The following is a 17,769-nucleotide window of genomic DNA, read 5'->3' on the forward strand; positions in this document are numbered from 1 at the left end:
GTCCCAAGAGGGTTTAACCATCATGAGACTCAAACAAGCCTGAACTTAGGTCTTTATACTTAACATATATTTCTTCTAAGCAGCATATAGTTTGAGCTTGAAAGACCTTTTCTTTTTTCTTTCTTTTTTTATTTTGTAATGTTTATTTTTTGAGAGAGAGAGAGATAGCATGAGCAGGGGAGGGGCAGAGAGGGAGGGAGACACAGAATCCAAAGCAGGCTCTGAGCCGGCAACACAGAGCCGACGCGGGGGCTCGAACCCACGAACCACGAGATCATGACCTGAGCTAAAGTCCGACGCTTAACCGACTGAGCCACCCAGGCGCCCTGAAAGACCTTTCCACTTGGTAAAGATTTCTAGGTAGACAGGTTTTTTTCCCTGCTCTCTCGATACTTTAAAATACACACACTTGCATTGTTTCTGTCAAGAAATTGACTCTTCTAAAACGCATCTTCGTTGTCTGTAGGTCAACGTGTCCCTTTCCCCTGGATGCTTGGAAGATCTTGTCACTGGTTTTCGACGAGTGATGCTGTGTGCTGCTGAAATTCTCATAGTTCCTGTGCTTGGGGTTCGCCAGGCTTCTAGCATCTGTAGATTCATACTTTGTAGTAAATTTGAAAAGTGTTTAGCCATTAGTTGTTCAAATATCCTTCCTGTCTCCCTTCTCTCTCTTTGGAGACCCCAGGTGCACATATCAGGGCACTTGAGGTTTCCATGGCTCACGCACTGGTGTGCATTTCTCTAAAAGATCGTTTTGTTTCTGATGTGGGATCGTTTCCAGTGCTGTGCCTTTGAAGCACATCCCTCCTTTGCCATTAATACATCCAGGACACGTTTCATCTCACACATTATAGTTTCCATCTCCAGGAATTTGATTTTGGTCTTTTTAAAATATCTCCCTTGGCTCGACTTAACTATTTGAACATACGGAATGCAGTTATAAAAACAGTTTCAGTGTGTTTGCTAATTCTAAGATCCGTGTCACTTCTGGGTCTGTTCTGCCTGGTTGATCTTTTCCCTTATTTATAGGTTATATTTTCCTGGTTCGTTCCAGGCCTGGTAATTTTTTATCTGATGGTAGACATTGTGAAATTTAAGCTGCCGGCTTGGAGACTCTTATGGCAAGAAGTTGGGGCGATCGTCGGGCACATTTGTTTTCCATACCTCACAGATGATTCTTGTTTATTGTCTCATATACAGTGTCTTGAACACCATTGTTTCTTTTTTTTTTTTAATACTTATTTTTGAGAGAGAGTGAACAGGGGAGGGGCGGAGAGGGAGAGGGAGAGACGGAGAGGGAGAGGGAGAGAGAGAGAGAGAGAGAGAGAGAGAGAGAGAGAATCCCAAGCAGGCTCCATGCTGTCAGTGCAAAGCCCAACACGGGCCCCAGACCCACAAACTGCGAGATCATGACCTGAGCCGAAATCAAGAGGCAGACGTTTAACCGACCAAGCCACCCACGTGCCCCCCAAACCGTTGTTTCTTAGATCTGTTTGTTTCCGGCCATTTCGGGCAGGAAGGTAAATTGGCTGGAAGTGTAAGTCGTGGGCATGCGTATTGTGGACGGCTGTCAGCGTGACTCACACCTTGCGTGCCCCGCCTTCCGTGCGAGGGACCCACGTTCCATAGTGTCCAGAATAAACGAAGCGAGGTCGTGGCAATGGTCATACCTAGAGCATCCTGGGAAACCGTTTCCAGGGGAATGCCCCAGCCAGAAGCATATTCAGAGGAGTGACAAGGGGAAAGGGACACTTGAGCCATTTTTGAAGGAAGAACGGTTAAATTGAAGCAAAAGGATGTTTGGCCGACTTGGGAGACCGCGTATCCTTTATCTGTCGGAAGGGCGAGTGCAGACAGGTCGAGGGCCTGCAGGTGAAAAGTCAAGAGAGTCATTAGGTACGCGGTGACCATCCCATCTCTGGAGGCCTTGTCGTGTGGCCGTGGCTTCCTGCGTTCAGGATGGCTGCGAGGGCTCCACCATCACGCTTGGGCTCCCCAAAAGGAGGCTCTTTCCTGAGAGCCTCGCGCGGGGACTTCCGCTCACGCCTCACAGGCCAGAGCTGCGTCCCTGACCACTGCCACCCCAACGGGGTGGACACAGCCCCCTCTGAACACACCTGCGTTCTGCCGGCAGGGAAGGGGGAGCGGATGTACGCGTACGGGACGAAGGGGGCGGGAACGTACGCGGGAGGGGGAGGGGACGTCCGCCTGCGCGGAAGGGGGCGGGGACAGACGCGGAAGGGGGAGAGGTCACCAGCCGTCCTCTGCAGGAGAGCAGACCAGGGGAGCGGGCGTTGGCAGGAGGATTTGGGCAGGGTTGAGTCTCACGGCGGCGTGAGACAGGGGTGAATCTTCCCAGGAGGCAGGTGGAGTCAGGGCCTGGAGCTCCAGAGGCAAAGCGAGTCGGGACGGTCTCGGGTCCGGTTACTGTGTGGCTAGAAGTGGAGGCAGGGGGAGAGGATCAGCGGAGACGAGGCCGGGAGGCCCAGGCTGGGGGGGGGGGGGGTGACAGCACGTGCGGTGGCGGCTGTCAGGGCTGCTCCGTGGACCCCGGGCGTCCGGAGACCGTCGCAGAGGCGCGCAGCGTTGAGACGCTTTCCCCGGGGCACCGAGACGTGGTTGGACCTTTAAACTGCGTCCGCTTTGCGCGGGTGGTGCGTAGGCAGTGGCGGGTAGACACTTGTGGAGCCTCAGCGTGCCTCAAGGCAGTGCCACCAACCCGCCGTCGTGGTCACCACACGCTTGCAGTGAAAGACAGTGTAACATTTTTTTAATGCTGGTTTCGCGTAAGCATGTCCTTGATGAGGCTGTAAAAAGCACTGACCGGATGGGACCCTGAAATGGGAAGGACGCACGCACACAGCCACTTGTGCTGCATATCCAAGCATAGTGGTTGTGTCCGGGAGAAGCACATGTGCAGTTGTTTGAGTTGTGAGCCCAACAAGTTGCCTTTTTTATGAAACGCCATTTTTTACTTGAAAGAATGACTGACAAACTGTGGTTTATTTAAACTTGCATATTTGGGGGGCGCCTGGGGGGCTCAGTCAGTGAGGTGTCTGACTTCGGCTCGGGTCATGATCTCATGATTCGTGAGTTCAAGCCCCACATCAGGCTGCTTGGGATCCTCTGTCTCCCTCTTTCTGTCCACCCCCCTGCTTTCATGCACGCGCGCGCACACTCTCTCTCTCTCTCTCTCTCTCTCTCTCTCAAAAACAAACATTAAAAAAAGGTAAATAAATTTGTGTATTTGGCAGATATTTTTGTAAAAAATTAAAATGAACCTGTCACCTCAATGAAAATGATAGTATTTGCTGTCAGTGATACAATTAAAGCTTTCTAGTAAGAAAGTGAATTTTGGGAAACTTGTGTCCACCACCATGGTCTTGACCAATACCTAGAAATGTTTCTGATGAAATACGCCATGGTATTTTTTTTAATATACCAGATTTTTAAAATATCATGTATTCTAATGTGGCAACATTTAGATCTGTGTGATTTGTTGGACCAGTATTTCCCTAGTGATGAATACATTGTGTTCCAGTCATATATCAGTAAAAGGCCCATTCAAAGTGTAAGACCAATCTGTTATAATGTAACAGAATGCTGAAATACTCATTGATACAGTTTTTATTTTTACATTGCAGTTGACCTTAAAGAAACAACCACTTGTCAGGGCGCCTGGGTGGCTCAGTTGGTTAAGTGTCCGACTTCGGCTCAGGTCATGATGTCGTGGTTCGTGGGTTCGAGCTCCGTGTCGGGCTCTGTGCTGATGGCTCAGAGCCTGGAGCCTGCTTCCAATTCTGTCTCCCTCTCTCTCTCTCTGCTCCCCCCTCCCTGCTCACACTCTATGTCTCAAAAATAAATAAACATTAAAAAAAAAAAAAAAGGAGAAACAGCCACTTGTCAAGATTTAGGAAAGCATCAAAGATTACCATCCACAATGATCTGAGAAAAAACTTCTCCCTCCTCCAGCTACCTGTCTGTGTGAGGGCACGTTTTCTTTACATACCTCAAGTAAAACAATATATTGTAATCGACTGTGTGCGTAACAGATGTTAGAATCCAGATGTCTCCTATGAAGGCATTCGATAGATTTTCAAGAATACCAAAGTGATTCGGGGATAACTTCTCTTTTAAGAAGGTATCTTATGTGATCGAGAAATCTCCGGCATTTCCAGTAAGATCAGAAACAAGGCAGGACTTCCCAATCTCTCTACCACGCTTCAGCGTCGTTAAGAGATACTAGCCCGTTCCCGTAGATGAATCAGAGGCAACTAAATGTGTGAAGAAGGAAAAATGATGTCTTTTCAATTCTGGGATAGTTCACCTGCAAAAGCCCAGTGGGCCAGTCACAAAGCTAACTGAAACAGTAGCACAATTCAGTGAAATGGCACACCGCGGTGCTAACATACAAAATCAATCATCCCCGTATACATAAATAATAAACGGAAGTCGTAACGGTAGAGCGAACCCCCTTTAAATAGCAACGGAAGACGATTAAAGACTTAGGAATAACTTTAGTAAGTGTACAGAGTACAGGTACATGTGAGGAAAATTTTAAACACCCCCCGAAGACACAAAAGCAGGCTCAAACAAATCGGAAAAAGCCCCCGTTCTTGGGGAAGATGACTCCGCATTACAAAGATGTCCGTTCTCGTGAAGTTAATTGATACATTTAATGCAGGCCAGATAAGAAAACCAGCAAGCTATTTTGTGGAGTGAAGTTAAGTTGGTACTAAGCTTCATGTAAATCCCTGAGAATAGCCTAGAAAACACTGAAAAAGTGTAAGAGAGGAACAGCCTTACCAGATACTAAACCCTGCAATAACACCTCTATAATTAAAATCGCACAGGACTGATGCTTAATAGACCGCTGGCCAGTAGAACAGAAGAGAAAGCCCAGAATTAGAGCCAAAGGTGTATGGGAATTTATCGTAGGATAAAGGCAACGTCTTACATCACTGCGCCGTTAATAAATGTGGACGGACAAACAGACAGCCATTCGGACAGAGATAAGACCAGATCCCGTGGCTCACGCCCCACACGAGAATAGTTTCCAGTAGGTTAGGGATCTAAATGTAGGAAGTGAAAGCATGAAAACATCAGGGGAAAACACGGGTGAGTTTTGGTGTAGGAAATGGCTTTCCGGAACTCCATAAAAGAGCTTGCTGGTATCTTAAGAACGATGGTGGTAGGCTGATGGCTCAGAGCCTGGAGCCTGTTTCCAATTCTGTGTCTCCCTCTCTCTCTGCCCCTCCCCCGTTCATGCTCTGTCTCTCTCTGTCCCAAAAATAAATAAACGTTGAAAAAAAAAAAACAAAACATTTAAAAAAAAAAAAAAGAACGATGGTGGTAAAAGAAAAGATTGATGAATCTGACTCCATAAAAACTCAAGTTGTTCAGTCGCCATACTCAAAGCCAGAAGACGGCACCAACCAGGAGACCATATTCACAACAAGGACTTAATCCCTTAATATGTGACGAACTCTTGAGTATTGAGAGGCAGAAGGGTGCCTGGGAAGCTCAGTAGGTTAAGCGACCGACTTCGGCTCAGGTCATGATCTCGCCGTTCGTGAGTCCGAGCCCCGCGTCGGGCTCTGTGCTGACAGCTCGGAGCTTGGATCCCGCTTCGGATTCTGTGTCTCCCTCCCTCTCTGCCCCTCCCCTGCTTGGACTCTCTCTCTCTCTCTCTCCAAAATAAATAAGCATTCAAGAGAAAATTGAGAGTCAAAGGACCAAAATCCCAGGAGGAAAATGGGGAAGAGACGGAACAGATAATTCACGGAAGGACAGGATCCAAAACTGGTCCTCACACGTACGTGACGGCACGCTCGGTTGGCCGCGATGGGGGGGGGGGGGCACGCAGGCCTCTCGGACATGTTGTGGGAACGCTCGTCAGCACGCCCCTCCCAGGGGAAATTTGGCAACACCCAAACCTACGACCGCACCTGCCCTGCACCCGGCAGTCCCTGGGACGGGTGTCCTCTGGGTGAATCCACAGGCGCACTTCCTTCCAGTTGCTGGAGGACGCACGAGCACAAGGTGGTTCTTTGAGGCGTTGACTCTGCCCAGCGTCAGAAACACCTGCATGTTCGCACGCGGGCAAGTGGCCGATGAGCCCCGGTACCTGCGATCTGGGAATAACCAGGGCGTGCGTTCCGGGACCTGCTGTCCGGTGAGGTGAGCGAAAGCCCGGGAGTGTCTAAGGAGCACTCCTCTTCCCGGTCCAAAGGAGAGAAGGTAAGAAAATGACGCGTGTACCTGCTCCTTTGGGTAGGAGAGAAATACAGCAGGGGTGAGGCAGAAACTTCAGAGACCGGCCACCTGCGGGAGCGGACGGGACGGTGCGCTGGGAACGGAGCGACGCTTCTCTGGCTCTCAGAGCCGCGGTCGGCGGTGAGGGGCTGTCCCCGTACTTGTGGGGTTGCATCCCCGGAAGCTTTGGGGTGACCAGTGTGGCGGTCTTTATGATAAGCTGCGTGGCGTAAGAGACGCTTCCTTGCTTCGCTAAGGCGAGAGGGAACCTTGCACCACGAGCGACGCGCATTGCCAGACCCCCGCCGGACGGGGCAGAAGACTCTTTTCCGACCAGAGAACAACAAGGGTTGTTTTCACCAGGTCCTGCCTCTCCAGAGCACCGGGGTTTTGTTTGTTGTTTAAGGATTTTATTTTTAGGCGATCCCCGCGCCCAACGTGGGGCTCGAACTCGCAGCCCCGAGATCCGGAGTCTAATGATGCCCTGGCGACTGAGCCGGCCGGGCGCCCCAGAGAGCTCTGGTTCTCAGCGCTCGGTAACCACCCCCTTTTCTCCTTTCGAGTCCGTGCAAATGAAACGTTTACGGCCCCAGAAATGCCCACTTGGGCTTCTTCCCGAGGTTTCTTTTATAGCTGGACGTCCTGGCCGAGTTTGCAAATGTCCAAATGGGTACTTTGCGCTTCATCTTCCTCACGATCTTGCGCGTCATCCACAGACGCAGGGGTGAGGCCCCGGGAGGCCACCGGAGACGCCGGCCGGGCGGGTCCCTTCACCGCCGCCTCCCCAGACCCTGGGTGGTCCACGTGCACCTGTGGTTTTGGTTGCACTCGTACGTGCCTGGGCGCTTCTGCCCTTTCCCATCCGCCTTGGGCAGGCGTGGACGAGCCCGGCTTGTCTCGTTTCAGGCATGACTATACCCGAGGAGGACGCGGACGTGGGGCAGGGCAGCAAGTACTGCCTCGTGGCCATCGGAAGACTCCAGGTGAGGGAGGACAGCAGGAGCGGGTGGGTGACTGTCCCCGGCCCTGCGAGCCCAGCGTCCTCAGGGCTCCGGGCCCCTCGCCGGGCAGGGTGGAGGCTGGATGTGGGAGAGAGCCGGCGACCGCGGGCCACAGTAGACGTGGCTCGGGGGACGCTAGCCTGTCGCGCTCCTGGCTCCCGGGTCTCACCGCCTTCAGACACGTGGTTGAGAGGCATCATTCACGTATCCACGTGTGATAAGCATTGCTTATTCCTCACAGTGGGAAGCGGGGCGTATGGCGCACAGTGGGGGGGGGAGTGGAGCCGTGCAAACACGCGCTCCACAAGCGTCTACCCTCCAAACATCTGACCCGTCCCGTACAGCCATTTGCCATCCTGAGTCAGGGGAAGGTGGGGAAGGGAAGAGTAGGAACACCTCTGAGCACCAGCTGCATACCCTGTGAGATCGCAGGGGGTTCGTTGTTCCCACTGGCCGGTGGGGAAACTGAGGCTCAGAACGTAAGGTGGCCCAAGCGTACAATTAGTCGAAGGCGAGGCCAGGACGCTTTGAATGTTAAATTTTTTTTTAATGTTTATTTATTTTTGAGAGAGAGAGACAGACAGAGCATGTGTGGGGGAGGGGCAGAGAGAGAGGGAGACCCAGAATCCGAAGCAGGCTCCAGGCTCTGAGCTGTCAGCGCAGAGCCCGACGCGGGGCTCGAACTCACGAAGTTCGAGATCATAACCTGAGCCGAAGCCAGACGCTCAACCGACTGAGCCACCCAGGAGCCCCTAGAATTTTCCTCTTTAGAGGAAGAGGCAAAGACATGAGATATAAAAAAAAAAATTTTTTTAACATTTATTTATTTTTGAGAGAGAAAGAGAGACAGAGTGTGAGTGGGGGAGGGGCAGAGAGAGAGAGAGAGAGGGAGACCCAGAATCCGAAGCAGGCTCCAGGCTCCGAGCTGTCAGCACAGAGCCCGACGTGGGGCTCGAACTCACAGACCACGAGATCGTGACCTGAGCCAAAGTCGGACGTTCAGCCGACTGAGCCGCCCAGGCGCCCCTTTGAACGTTTCAGACCCGCTGTACCGATGACACAGAAGCATCTGTGACATTAAGTCCCCGTGGGTTGTTCCCAGTCTCTGCCTCCCCTGCCCTGTCCCTGTCTCTGTCAAGACCACCTCAGTGCGGGTCCCTCCTCGCAGGTGACCAGCTCTCCCGTGTGCATGGACATGAGCGGGGTGTCGGTGCCCACGGAGTTCTTATCCCGACACAGCTCTGATGGGGTCATCACGTTCGTGGACCCCCGGTGCATCAGCGTGGTTGGCTACCAACCCCAGGTACGTAGCTCGGGGCCCGTGGCGGGTGGCTAGACATTTACCTTTTACTTGAAAAGCCTTTCTGTCCTTTGTTCGAGATTCAGCAGGACGACGGTGTAGGGAACACGGCATTGAAATCCATATTCCTGCCAGAAGAGAGGGATGTCCTTCCAAAGCAAGGAAGGCGTTGCACACGGCTGGCTGCACGGCTTAAAATTAACCCTCTGCTTCTGGCCCTCGCCATCCCGTCCATCTGGCTGAGTTTTCACAAACCAGAGTCAAGATGCTCTAGGGAAAAGGGGCTCTCGGATCCGTTAACGTGGATGATCACGGAACAGGACATCTTCTTGGGAACTTAAAAAAAACATGTTCTCAGTGACAAGACGGAGAAGCCTTGAGGAAAGACGTTCAGACGTTCACCTAATTTTGCCTAATCCCTCGTTACTGAAACGTATTCGGGACCTTTTGTTACAGGAGCATATTGTCCGGTCTTTGTCCCAGACCTTTTTTAAGAAACATCAGCGTCACGAGAGACACAGAAAGGCAGGAGAAGTTATTCTAGATTAAGAGAAACCAAATACAAAACGGCACAGTCTGCAGCGGGAAGGCCTTCCGTGGGGCCCCAGGCTAGAGACACGTAACCAGAAAGACGTCTGGGAGATAATTGAAGAAATATTAATATGTGTGGAGTATCCGTGGGGTTTTTAGGTGTCATACGGAATATTCATTTTTTTGTCAGATGTCATTTTCTGAGATACATACTTTAGGACAGGTGTCATTCTGTCTGCTGCTTCCAGATGATTTAATAAGAACTTTTTCAGGGTGTGTGTGTAGGTATGAAAGATGTTTCGTTACACATATTTTCATATCTCTCATTCATGTATTTGTGTTTCCATACGTGCAAAAGAAAGTGAAAACCGCAGACGTGACAATCTAGGTAAAGGACTTTTCTATAGATTTTAGTGTCTTCCGAAATAAAAAGCACTTAAAAAAAGAACGAAGAAGACCTCTGTTCTAGGAGCGAAATTTGGGATACGCCGGTGTGGGTCTTTCGCTCACCTGTGATATTAGAACCACAAACCAAATCGAAATACTGGAACCATTCGTACAAACCTCCATCTCTAGATTCTTGCAGACTTGAGGTTCTTGGGTGGAATCAAGGGAGGAAATTAACTGGTCCCCAAATTCACCATGACCCCGGACAGCGGCATGTGCCTAGCCAGACCCGTGCACCCGCCGGCACCTTCCAGGAGCATCTAGATGCTTCTTGGCACGCAGAGCGGACTTCCTCCCCCCTGCCAGCTCCCGCTGAGGCCACTTGCTGGTTCGGGTTCCAATCAGTGGATTAGCCTCCATCCTTTGCCGCCCACGACACATCCCACGTCCAGCTGGGCCACTTTCCCACAACACACAGGAGCTGCCCTGTGACGGCTCGTCTTCCACTGGCTGGTTTTGCGGCAAAACACGCTTTGGTCTCGGGTTAGTGCTGGGTCCTTTGGATACAAGGCAGACGGTGAAGGTAGACGGTAAACAGCCTTCACAAGTGCAGTTATCTCACACTCCAGCGTGCGTGCGGCCACAAGAGAGTGCCGCTGTCCACACCAAAACAGTTCTGGTTTCCATAGGCAGCGCATCCATCCTTACCCTGCCATTTGCTTTCTTTTCATGCTTTTTTTAAACATTTATTTTTGAGGGAGAGAGAGAGAGAGCACGAGCAGGGGAGGGGCAGAGAGAGAGGGAGGCACAGAATCGGAAGCAGGCTCCAGGCTCCGCGCCGTCAGCACAGAGCCCGACGCGGGGCCCGAACCCACGCACCGCGAGATCGTGACCTGAGCCGAAGTCGGACGCCTCGCCGACTGAGCCACGCAGACGTCCCTCAAGTTTTTAAAACGTTTTTAAGTGTTCTAAAGTGTGTCTGTTACGGTTTGCCTCTCCAAGGCGAACCAGTAAAATCGCACTGGGGCTGCTGACGGGGGGCCTGAGCCAGATGCGGAAGGGGTGCCGAGCGTGCAGAGGGACAGAGGTGGGCCCGGGGGGGGGCCCCCGTGTCCGCTGTCCCCCTTACGACGCGGTGAGCGGAGGGACAGGGCGGAAGGGGATGCGGACGGACGCTTCTGCAGTCGCGCGTCAGTCGTGGGGGGCGGCGGTTCTTCAAGCTTGTCTCTTTATTCAGGATCTCCTCGGAAAGGACATTTTGGCATTCTGCCACTCGGAGGATCAGAGCCACCTGCGCGAGAGCTTCCAGCAGGTACCGCCGGAGCCGGCTGCTGACATGGGGCCCGGGTACCCGTTCGCCCCCGCACCTGCCGGGCAGGTCCAGTGGGGAGGGCGGACCCAGCCGGCAGCCGTGACCCGCAGAAGGGCAGGGGACAGAGAGGCTAATAATGCGCAGGGAGGCGGGGGGCCGGGGTGAAGGCGGCCGAGGCCACGTGGGGCGTTCAGGCCCCCACCCCCGCCCGAGTCCCCGACGAGAGTGCACGCGGGGCAGCATATTCGAGACGGATTTGGCGGCCGGGGTGCAAGGAAGGCAAATGCGGGGGCATCTGCCTGGAGGGGGCGCCCTGGGAGCTGGACGTCCAGGTGAGGGGTGCCGGGTAGGGAGGGGCCTCAGGACACCCCTGTCGCCCTGCTGACGCCCCGGGAGGGGCAGGGCGGGGGAGACAGACTCAGGACGCTCTGGGGAGCCTGGGAGGAAGGCGCCCCCTCGCGGCCCCGCCGTCCGCTGCCTGGGGCTGAGCACCTGCTCCGGTGGGGCCCGGGCTCCGCGGGAGACCTGCGCGCTCAGCTTGCCGGCCGCTTCTGCACAGTCACGGGCGCATCTGGGGACAGGAGAGGGCCACTCGGGAGCAGGGGCTCCTGAGACCACAGGGTGGATGCGTGGGAGCCAGGTGTCCCAGCGCTCAGCCGTGGCGGCCGGGAAGAGGTTCCTCCTCCCAGGCCGCGGGCGTCCCAGCCCAGGAAGGGAAACCGCGGGTTTTCCAGGATGAGGGCCTTTGAGTTCCTTCTTTACGGGGGATGGCCGCTCGCCGCGTCCACCGCCGAAACACCGCTCCATTCATGCCCCGTGTCGCCGCCGGGCGGGTCTCGGCTCCCCCCCCCCCCCCCGCGCCCACTCCTCGCGAACACCACCGGATCCTGCTTCTCCAAGAGCTGGGCCCTTGCCTCCCTTCCCTCTTGCTGTCCCCGTAGCGTCTCCCCAGCGACTTTGTCCAGGCGACAGCACCGACTGTGGGCGCCCAGGCACCTCGCACGCCCCTGCACCGCGCCCACAGCCCTCGGGCTCTCTGAGCCCGCCCCCCTGCACCGCCGTGGTCCCGCCTGCACAGGCCAGGAGCCCAGACAGCGTCCTCCCTGCTCTGGCTTTGCTGCCACACCCAGCACTCACGTCCTGTTCCCCCCGGGACGTGTGCACAGCCGTCCCCTCTCCCTCCGCTCCTTCCCGCCCGCCTCGGCCAGCACCCCCCTCCCCACCTGCTCTCACTCTCTCCATTGCGGCCACAGCCTTGCCGGTCTCCCCGCTCTACTCCCGCCTGCTCCACACCCCTGAAGACGCAAATCATTCTTTGCCGTGGCCTTATTTACCCGTGCCGGTGGCTTTCCAGCACACCCAGAATCAGATCCGAGCTCCGCGCCGCAGCCGTAGGCTCAGTGTGACCCTCGCCCCACGTGTCTTATCCTCACGGGCTCACGCCACGCGGTCACACGGGTCTTCGGGTGCTATTCCCCACCTCAGGGCCTTTGCACATGCTCCCTCCGACTAGAATGCTGTTCCCGCACTCTTCCCAGGACCGAGGTCTTCTTACTGATTAGGCTTTAACTCCTGTCCTCTCAGAGGTGTGCTCATCGGCCACCATGCCGGCCCAGAAAGCCCCCACCCTCCTCTGCCGTTGTGTTTTCTCCACAACAGCTGATCCAGTTGGTAATTGTTTTATCTATTTGTCCCCTGATTGCCTTCCCCCCATTCCCTCTCTGAAACATAAGCTTCCCGTGGTCGGGCTCCACGTCTGTGCGTGTCACCATCACGTCCACCACGGAGCTGGAGCTTCCTCCTGGGCGGGTGGCTCTTGATAAAGTCTGAATGGACCGCGACCCGTGGCAAGTGACTTTCATTCCGGGAACACGTGAGAGGAGAGGCTGACGTGTGTTGCCCGAGTCGTCCTCACGAGGCGTGTTCGCCGAATCCGTGGAGATCGTTCTACACCTCGCGCTGGGTCTGCTTCCCTTTTCCGGGTCTGTGGCCACAGAGCCTCCCTGCCGGGTTAGTGACAGAGCCCTTGTGGCACACGATCTAAGGTAATCGTCAGCCCACGGGGTCTGTAGGCAGCCCCACTTTTCAGGGCGGACGCCAGGACTCAGAGAGCTTCGGCCGCCGGCCCCAAGTCACACAGCACGGCGCTAACCGGGGGGTGAGGCCGCCGTTGCCAGCCCGTCCTGCCTGTCGCCACACCACACCCAGGCCTCTCCGTCCGACAGCAGGCTGACATGACCCCGCGGATGCTGCCGGAAGCCGGTGGTTTGGGGGCGGAAACAGGAGGAACGTAACACCCGACCCCGCGCGGCACCTGCTTACGGACCCCTCGCCCCGGGAACGACCAGCTCACCCTGCGGGCAGGAGGCGAAGCCCGAACCACGCCTGAGGGCCGACGGCCCTGCGGTCACCGCCCGGCAGGCCACAGCCGGGCGGCCACGGGGACGTCCTGGAGCGCTGGCCTCGGCCCCTCGAATGTGTTCTTTGGGCTCCGGCCACCGGCGGCCGGGCTGGGGGACAGATGTTGATCAAAGGAAGCGGCTGGTTTTTCCAGAAGCACAGAGGGGGCTGTGTCGGCCCACGGTCCGCCCTGGAACTCTGGATTTAAACCGAAGTGTGTGAGCGGCCCGGACGTGAGACCTCAGGGGGCCACCAGGTTCCTGAGCGGTTTGGGTTTGGGGAGGCGCCCGATGCAGGGGCCCCCAACTGCATCTGCCCTTGGCTCTGCTCTCGGACCCTCGCCAGGTTACAGGTCCCCCAGAGGTCAGGCGGAAGTGTGGGACCCCGAGAGACCCGGGGCTGGGACCCCGGCCCCCTCTGCTGTCTGCTTGCCCGCCGTGCACGGTGGAGCACCGAGTGCGGGGTGGCGGGGCCGTGGCCGGCCTGCGTGGTCCGTGCGAGCCTGGCAGCCGGACTCAGCGTGCACGTCGATGCTGTACATCTGGGAGCCCAGCCCTGTCTCCGTCCAGGAACCCTCTGTGGACCCCACGGCATCCTGGCGACCCCGTGCCTCCTGAGCCTACGGTTCTGAGACGGGACTCGGCCCGCTGGGCCTGGTTACCGCCGCTGACGTACCTGTCCTGGGACAGGGGCTCTGCCTCGGCCTCGGAGGTTCATGAAGACACGGCGGGCGGTGGGGGCCGGGGGATCCGGGACCCCCTCCTGCCTCCGCGCTGCTCCGTCAGGCCGTGGCAGGATGTTTAACTCCTTTGGGGCTCACTTTCCAGATCCACGCGGTGCTGTCGTGAGGGCCACGCGAGGTGGCTGGTGTCACAGGCCGAGCCAGGAACTTGGCCCCGGGGAGGGCGGGGGCTGCCGGCGCCCTCCCTCCGCTCCTTCTCCGGCTTTGCACCCGGGCAGTGCCTTGGCCGGTGTTTGTTCCCTGGAGCTAAAACCTCTCCCCCCATCTCGGGCATTCGGTTAAGAGACGCACAGCAGCTGCCTCAGGGAGCCACGACCCGGGGCTCAACACGTGGGAGGTGGCCTGCCCTCTTCCCTGTGTTCTGTGCAGATTCAGAGAGTCTCCCACGGGACCCCCTCAGCGTGCCGGCCCCCGGGGCACGTGGCCTTGACCGGTGGTCCTGTGGGGAAAGAGCCAGCTTCCTGCTGGGACCTGCTGACGGGCAGTGACCCCCGAGGGTCGGGGTCTTGCCTGACCCCGCGTCTGCCTCCTCGAGCTCGGTGCCAGGAAGGGTCACCGCCCCCCTGGACGTTGGTCTGGTTTCTGGATCACTCAGGGTTTCCCACCAGGGTGTCCAGCCCTCTCAGGTTTCATTCGTCTGGGTTCCCCAGGGGTGGTCGCTCAGGCGCATCAGCCCAGGGCGTGGGGCCAACAGACCCATCAAGGAAGTTCAGATGCTGTGCCTGCTCTGTGCGAGGGCGGGGCTGGGGGGGCGGGACTCAGGTCACCAAGACGTCCCTGTCCCCAGGCTGTGCACAGACATCCAACCACGAACAAAGTACAAGTGGGGGCAGGTAAGGAAGAGGGGCCGGGCCCTCCGCGACCCTGGGACCAGGTCCCCGTTCTCATCTCTGATCACACTCTGGTCTCGTGGTCAAGCCAGCCCGGCTTCCCCGGGTCCACAGCCTTCTCTGTCCCGACCAGCCCCAGGATCTGGGGACACAGGCCTGCGGAGAGGCATGCCGTCCGCCTGGCTTTGTTCCTGGGCTTTCTCCTGTTTATGCCGTAGCCGTGGGAGCTGGTCGCGAGGGCCGTGTGAGCACGCTCACAGCCCTGTGTCTCTGCTTGTGCACACATTGTGCGTGTACACGGAGCACAGGAGCGGGCACCCGTGGTTTGGCAGTAAGACCTTGCTTCCCGGCCGAGCTTTTCCCCCAGAGTCGTCTGATCTCCGGCAGCTTACTTACCTTGTCCGAGACTCGGTAGTAAAGCCCTACCCAGAGTGAGACCCACCTTACCAGCCTCCTGTGAGAGCGTGCATTTGGAGGTAGTTTGGAAGCCGTACCGCAGCGTAAAAGCAGTAACAGATCCGTGCGCGCACGGATAACGCACATGAATTTATCATTTCGTTACCCTTCCTCCCGGGGAGTATACGTGACCCGATTAGCAGCGTTAAACGGAGCTTAAAGATTTTTGTAATGCGAGGTGGGAAGCAATAAATCCACTGCTGCGATGTAACTCTACACCCGAGTGAGATCATTTTTTGGGGGGGGGGCGGGGACGGGGTACTAGTTGCAAACCCAGAGTACCCTAGCAGCCCAGGCGAAAAGGGAAACCCTTGGCTTATAGAGTTTTATGGCCCGATTTGAAAGAGCTGAGAAGTCCTGGTAGAAAACAGGTGTTTCAGAGAACGTGACAGAGGACAGTGCCTGCTTCAGGGGGAGAGGCCCCCTCGGCCCAGCCTTGCTCTCTGGCCGTCCCCTCGGGCTGTCTTTGCCGCGGCGCCCCGTTCTGAGCCCTGCCTCCCCCTGACTTCCTTCCTCCTCCGATTGTTTCCTCAGGTGGTCAAACTGAAGGGCCAGGTGCTGTCGGTCATGTACCGGCTCCGCACCAAGAACCGGGAGTGGCTGTTGATCCGCACCAGCAGCTTCACATTCCAGAACCCCTACTCCGACGAGATAGAATACGTCATCTGCACCAACACCAACGTCAAGTACGTGCTCGCCACGCCCCAGCCCTGCTGGGTCCGGGTGCCCTCCCCAAGTCGAGGGCTGGTGACCTTACCCCCGGCCCTTTCCCCCCATAGGCTCCCCGCCCCTGCAGCTGGCGGTCGGTCCCTGTGGGCCCCTCACTGCGTCCTCTGCCACCGCCATGCTTCCGTCCCCCTTCTCTCCCCAGGCCTCCCTGGTTCACTGCCTGGTGCGCCGGCCGCCTGTGCCTGGTTTCCGGGCCCTTCTGAAGCCGGGCGGGGGAGCCAGGCTAAGGCCCTGGCAGCTCCAGGGCCCCGGGGCAGGGGGCTGGGGGTGGCGCTGCAGGGACACACGGTTTCCCTGGACATGTCCCTCCTGCTCAAGGCTCCGCAGTCCCCGGACCACCCCCGGCTTCACCCTGTACCCCACGCGCCTTGGCACGCACACCTGGGCCCTGGTCTGGACACCCGGCTTCCTGTACCTCGAGTTGGGTGTCACGTTACTTCACAGCCCTCGCTTTCCCGTCTGTGCAATGGGGCGATAATGCCTCTCCCCTGGGTCGCTGCGGGGAGTGAGTGGGGCCGGGCTCCCGGCCGGGACCAGGTCATGCCTCCTCCCTGTTATTCTCGAGGAAATGCAAGGTCAAAGAAGCAGTATGAACAAAGGCCAGGGCGGTCCCAGCGTCTGCGGGCACTATGGCAGGGGCGCGGGGTGAGCTGGCAGGGGGGGAACAGCCCTGAGTGCCCGCGCTGGCCAGTGGCACCCCTGTCCCGTTTTCCCTGGCTCCACACTGAGCTGGTGGGGTCTGCTCCCCCTTCCAGCTCCCGATGGCCGTCCCGGCGATGCCGCCCCCAGGCAGTGGCCGTGGCCTCCTGGCTCGCTCGCTCGGTGCTCTGGCTCCCCTGCCCGCTACCTGGATTGGGGCGTTCCCCTTGGAGCCCCCCTCGGGGCGTCCTTCCGGGGAAGCCTCACCCTGTGCCTGTGCCTCAGCCTCAGCCCTGCTCCTCGCCCACAAGGCACGGAGCCGGCCGGGCCGGGCCACCCGCTCGAGGTCCCTCCCGGCGGCTGACCTGGGTTTCCGTGTGGCCCCCGCCCGGCACGTCTGTCAGGTGACCTCGGGTCCTGCGTGCAGCCGGCGTGTGTGAAGCAGGCAGGCGGGACAGCGAGCCGGAGCGGGCCTGGTCGGTGGGGTGGGGTCCGCCTCAGTTGCCGCAGACGGTGTTGGGGCCGCGGGATCCCCTCTGCCACCTGCCCACCGTCTGCTCTGGGGCCCTGGCGTGAGCCGTCCTGCTGGCTCCTCCCGGCTGCTTCCTGCCTGGCGGTGAACCGAGAAGCAGGGCCCGTGCACGAACCTCCTCCCGTTGGAGGGACCGAGGGGCTCAGCGTCCCCTCCTCTCCTCCCGCTCCTTCCCCCTCCGGGGCCCTCCCAGCGCATCCTCTGTCTCCCGTGGGTCACACTCCTTGTCCACCCCTGCCACGGGCTCTTCCTGAGACTCGGACGGGCACCCGCTTCCTGAACATTGAAGACCTCGGGTTTTCTGGTCTTCCAGAACTTTCTCTGCCCAGCTCTCCGTCAGGAGCACCCCTTGGCCATCCATCCCGTCGTAACCCCTCACAGCCTGGCATTTGCTCCCACCTCTGTCTGGCTTTCTCTGCAGCCACGGGGACAGGGGGGATGGGGGGGGACTGGTGTCAGCAACTCACTCTCAATGCTTTCTGTCCCCAGGCCGTGTGGCCTCCTGCCCTCTGTCCCCGGGCCGAGTGACCTCCTGCCCTCTGTCCCTGGGCCGTGTGGCCTCCTGCCCTCTGTCCCTGGGCTGTGTGGACTCCTGTCCTCTGTCCCCGGGCCGAGTGACCTCCTGCCCTCTGTCCCCGAGCCGTGTGGCCTCCTG

At 57.6% G+C, this 17,769-nt stretch overlaps 1 protein-coding gene across 6 annotated transcripts in view; it reads left to right on the forward strand.

Moving 5' to 3' along the window:
* Positions 1-17,769, forward strand: part of ARNT2 (aryl hydrocarbon receptor nuclear translocator 2) — a 133,195-nt gene that overhangs the window by 91,830 nt on the left and 23,596 nt on the right. For all 6 annotated transcript variants that reach the window (XM_040493469.1, XM_040493470.1, XM_040493465.1 and 3 more), the window contains exons 9-12: positions 7,162-7,238; positions 8,425-8,559; positions 10,712-10,786; positions 15,749-15,900. In XM_040493469.1, coding sequence (XP_040349403.1) covers positions 7,162-7,238; positions 8,425-8,559; positions 10,712-10,786; positions 15,749-15,900 — 439 coding nt within the window. The remainder of the gene's footprint in view (positions 1-7,161; positions 7,239-8,424; positions 8,560-10,711; positions 10,787-15,748; positions 15,901-17,769) is intronic.

The sequence above is a fragment of the Herpailurus yagouaroundi genome, unplaced genomic scaffold, assembly GCF_014898765.1.
Source record: "Herpailurus yagouaroundi ecotype Mexico unplaced genomic scaffold, PumYag 185, whole genome shotgun sequence".
NCBI classification, from domain to species: Eukaryota; Metazoa; Chordata; class Mammalia; order Carnivora; family Felidae; genus Herpailurus; species Herpailurus yagouaroundi.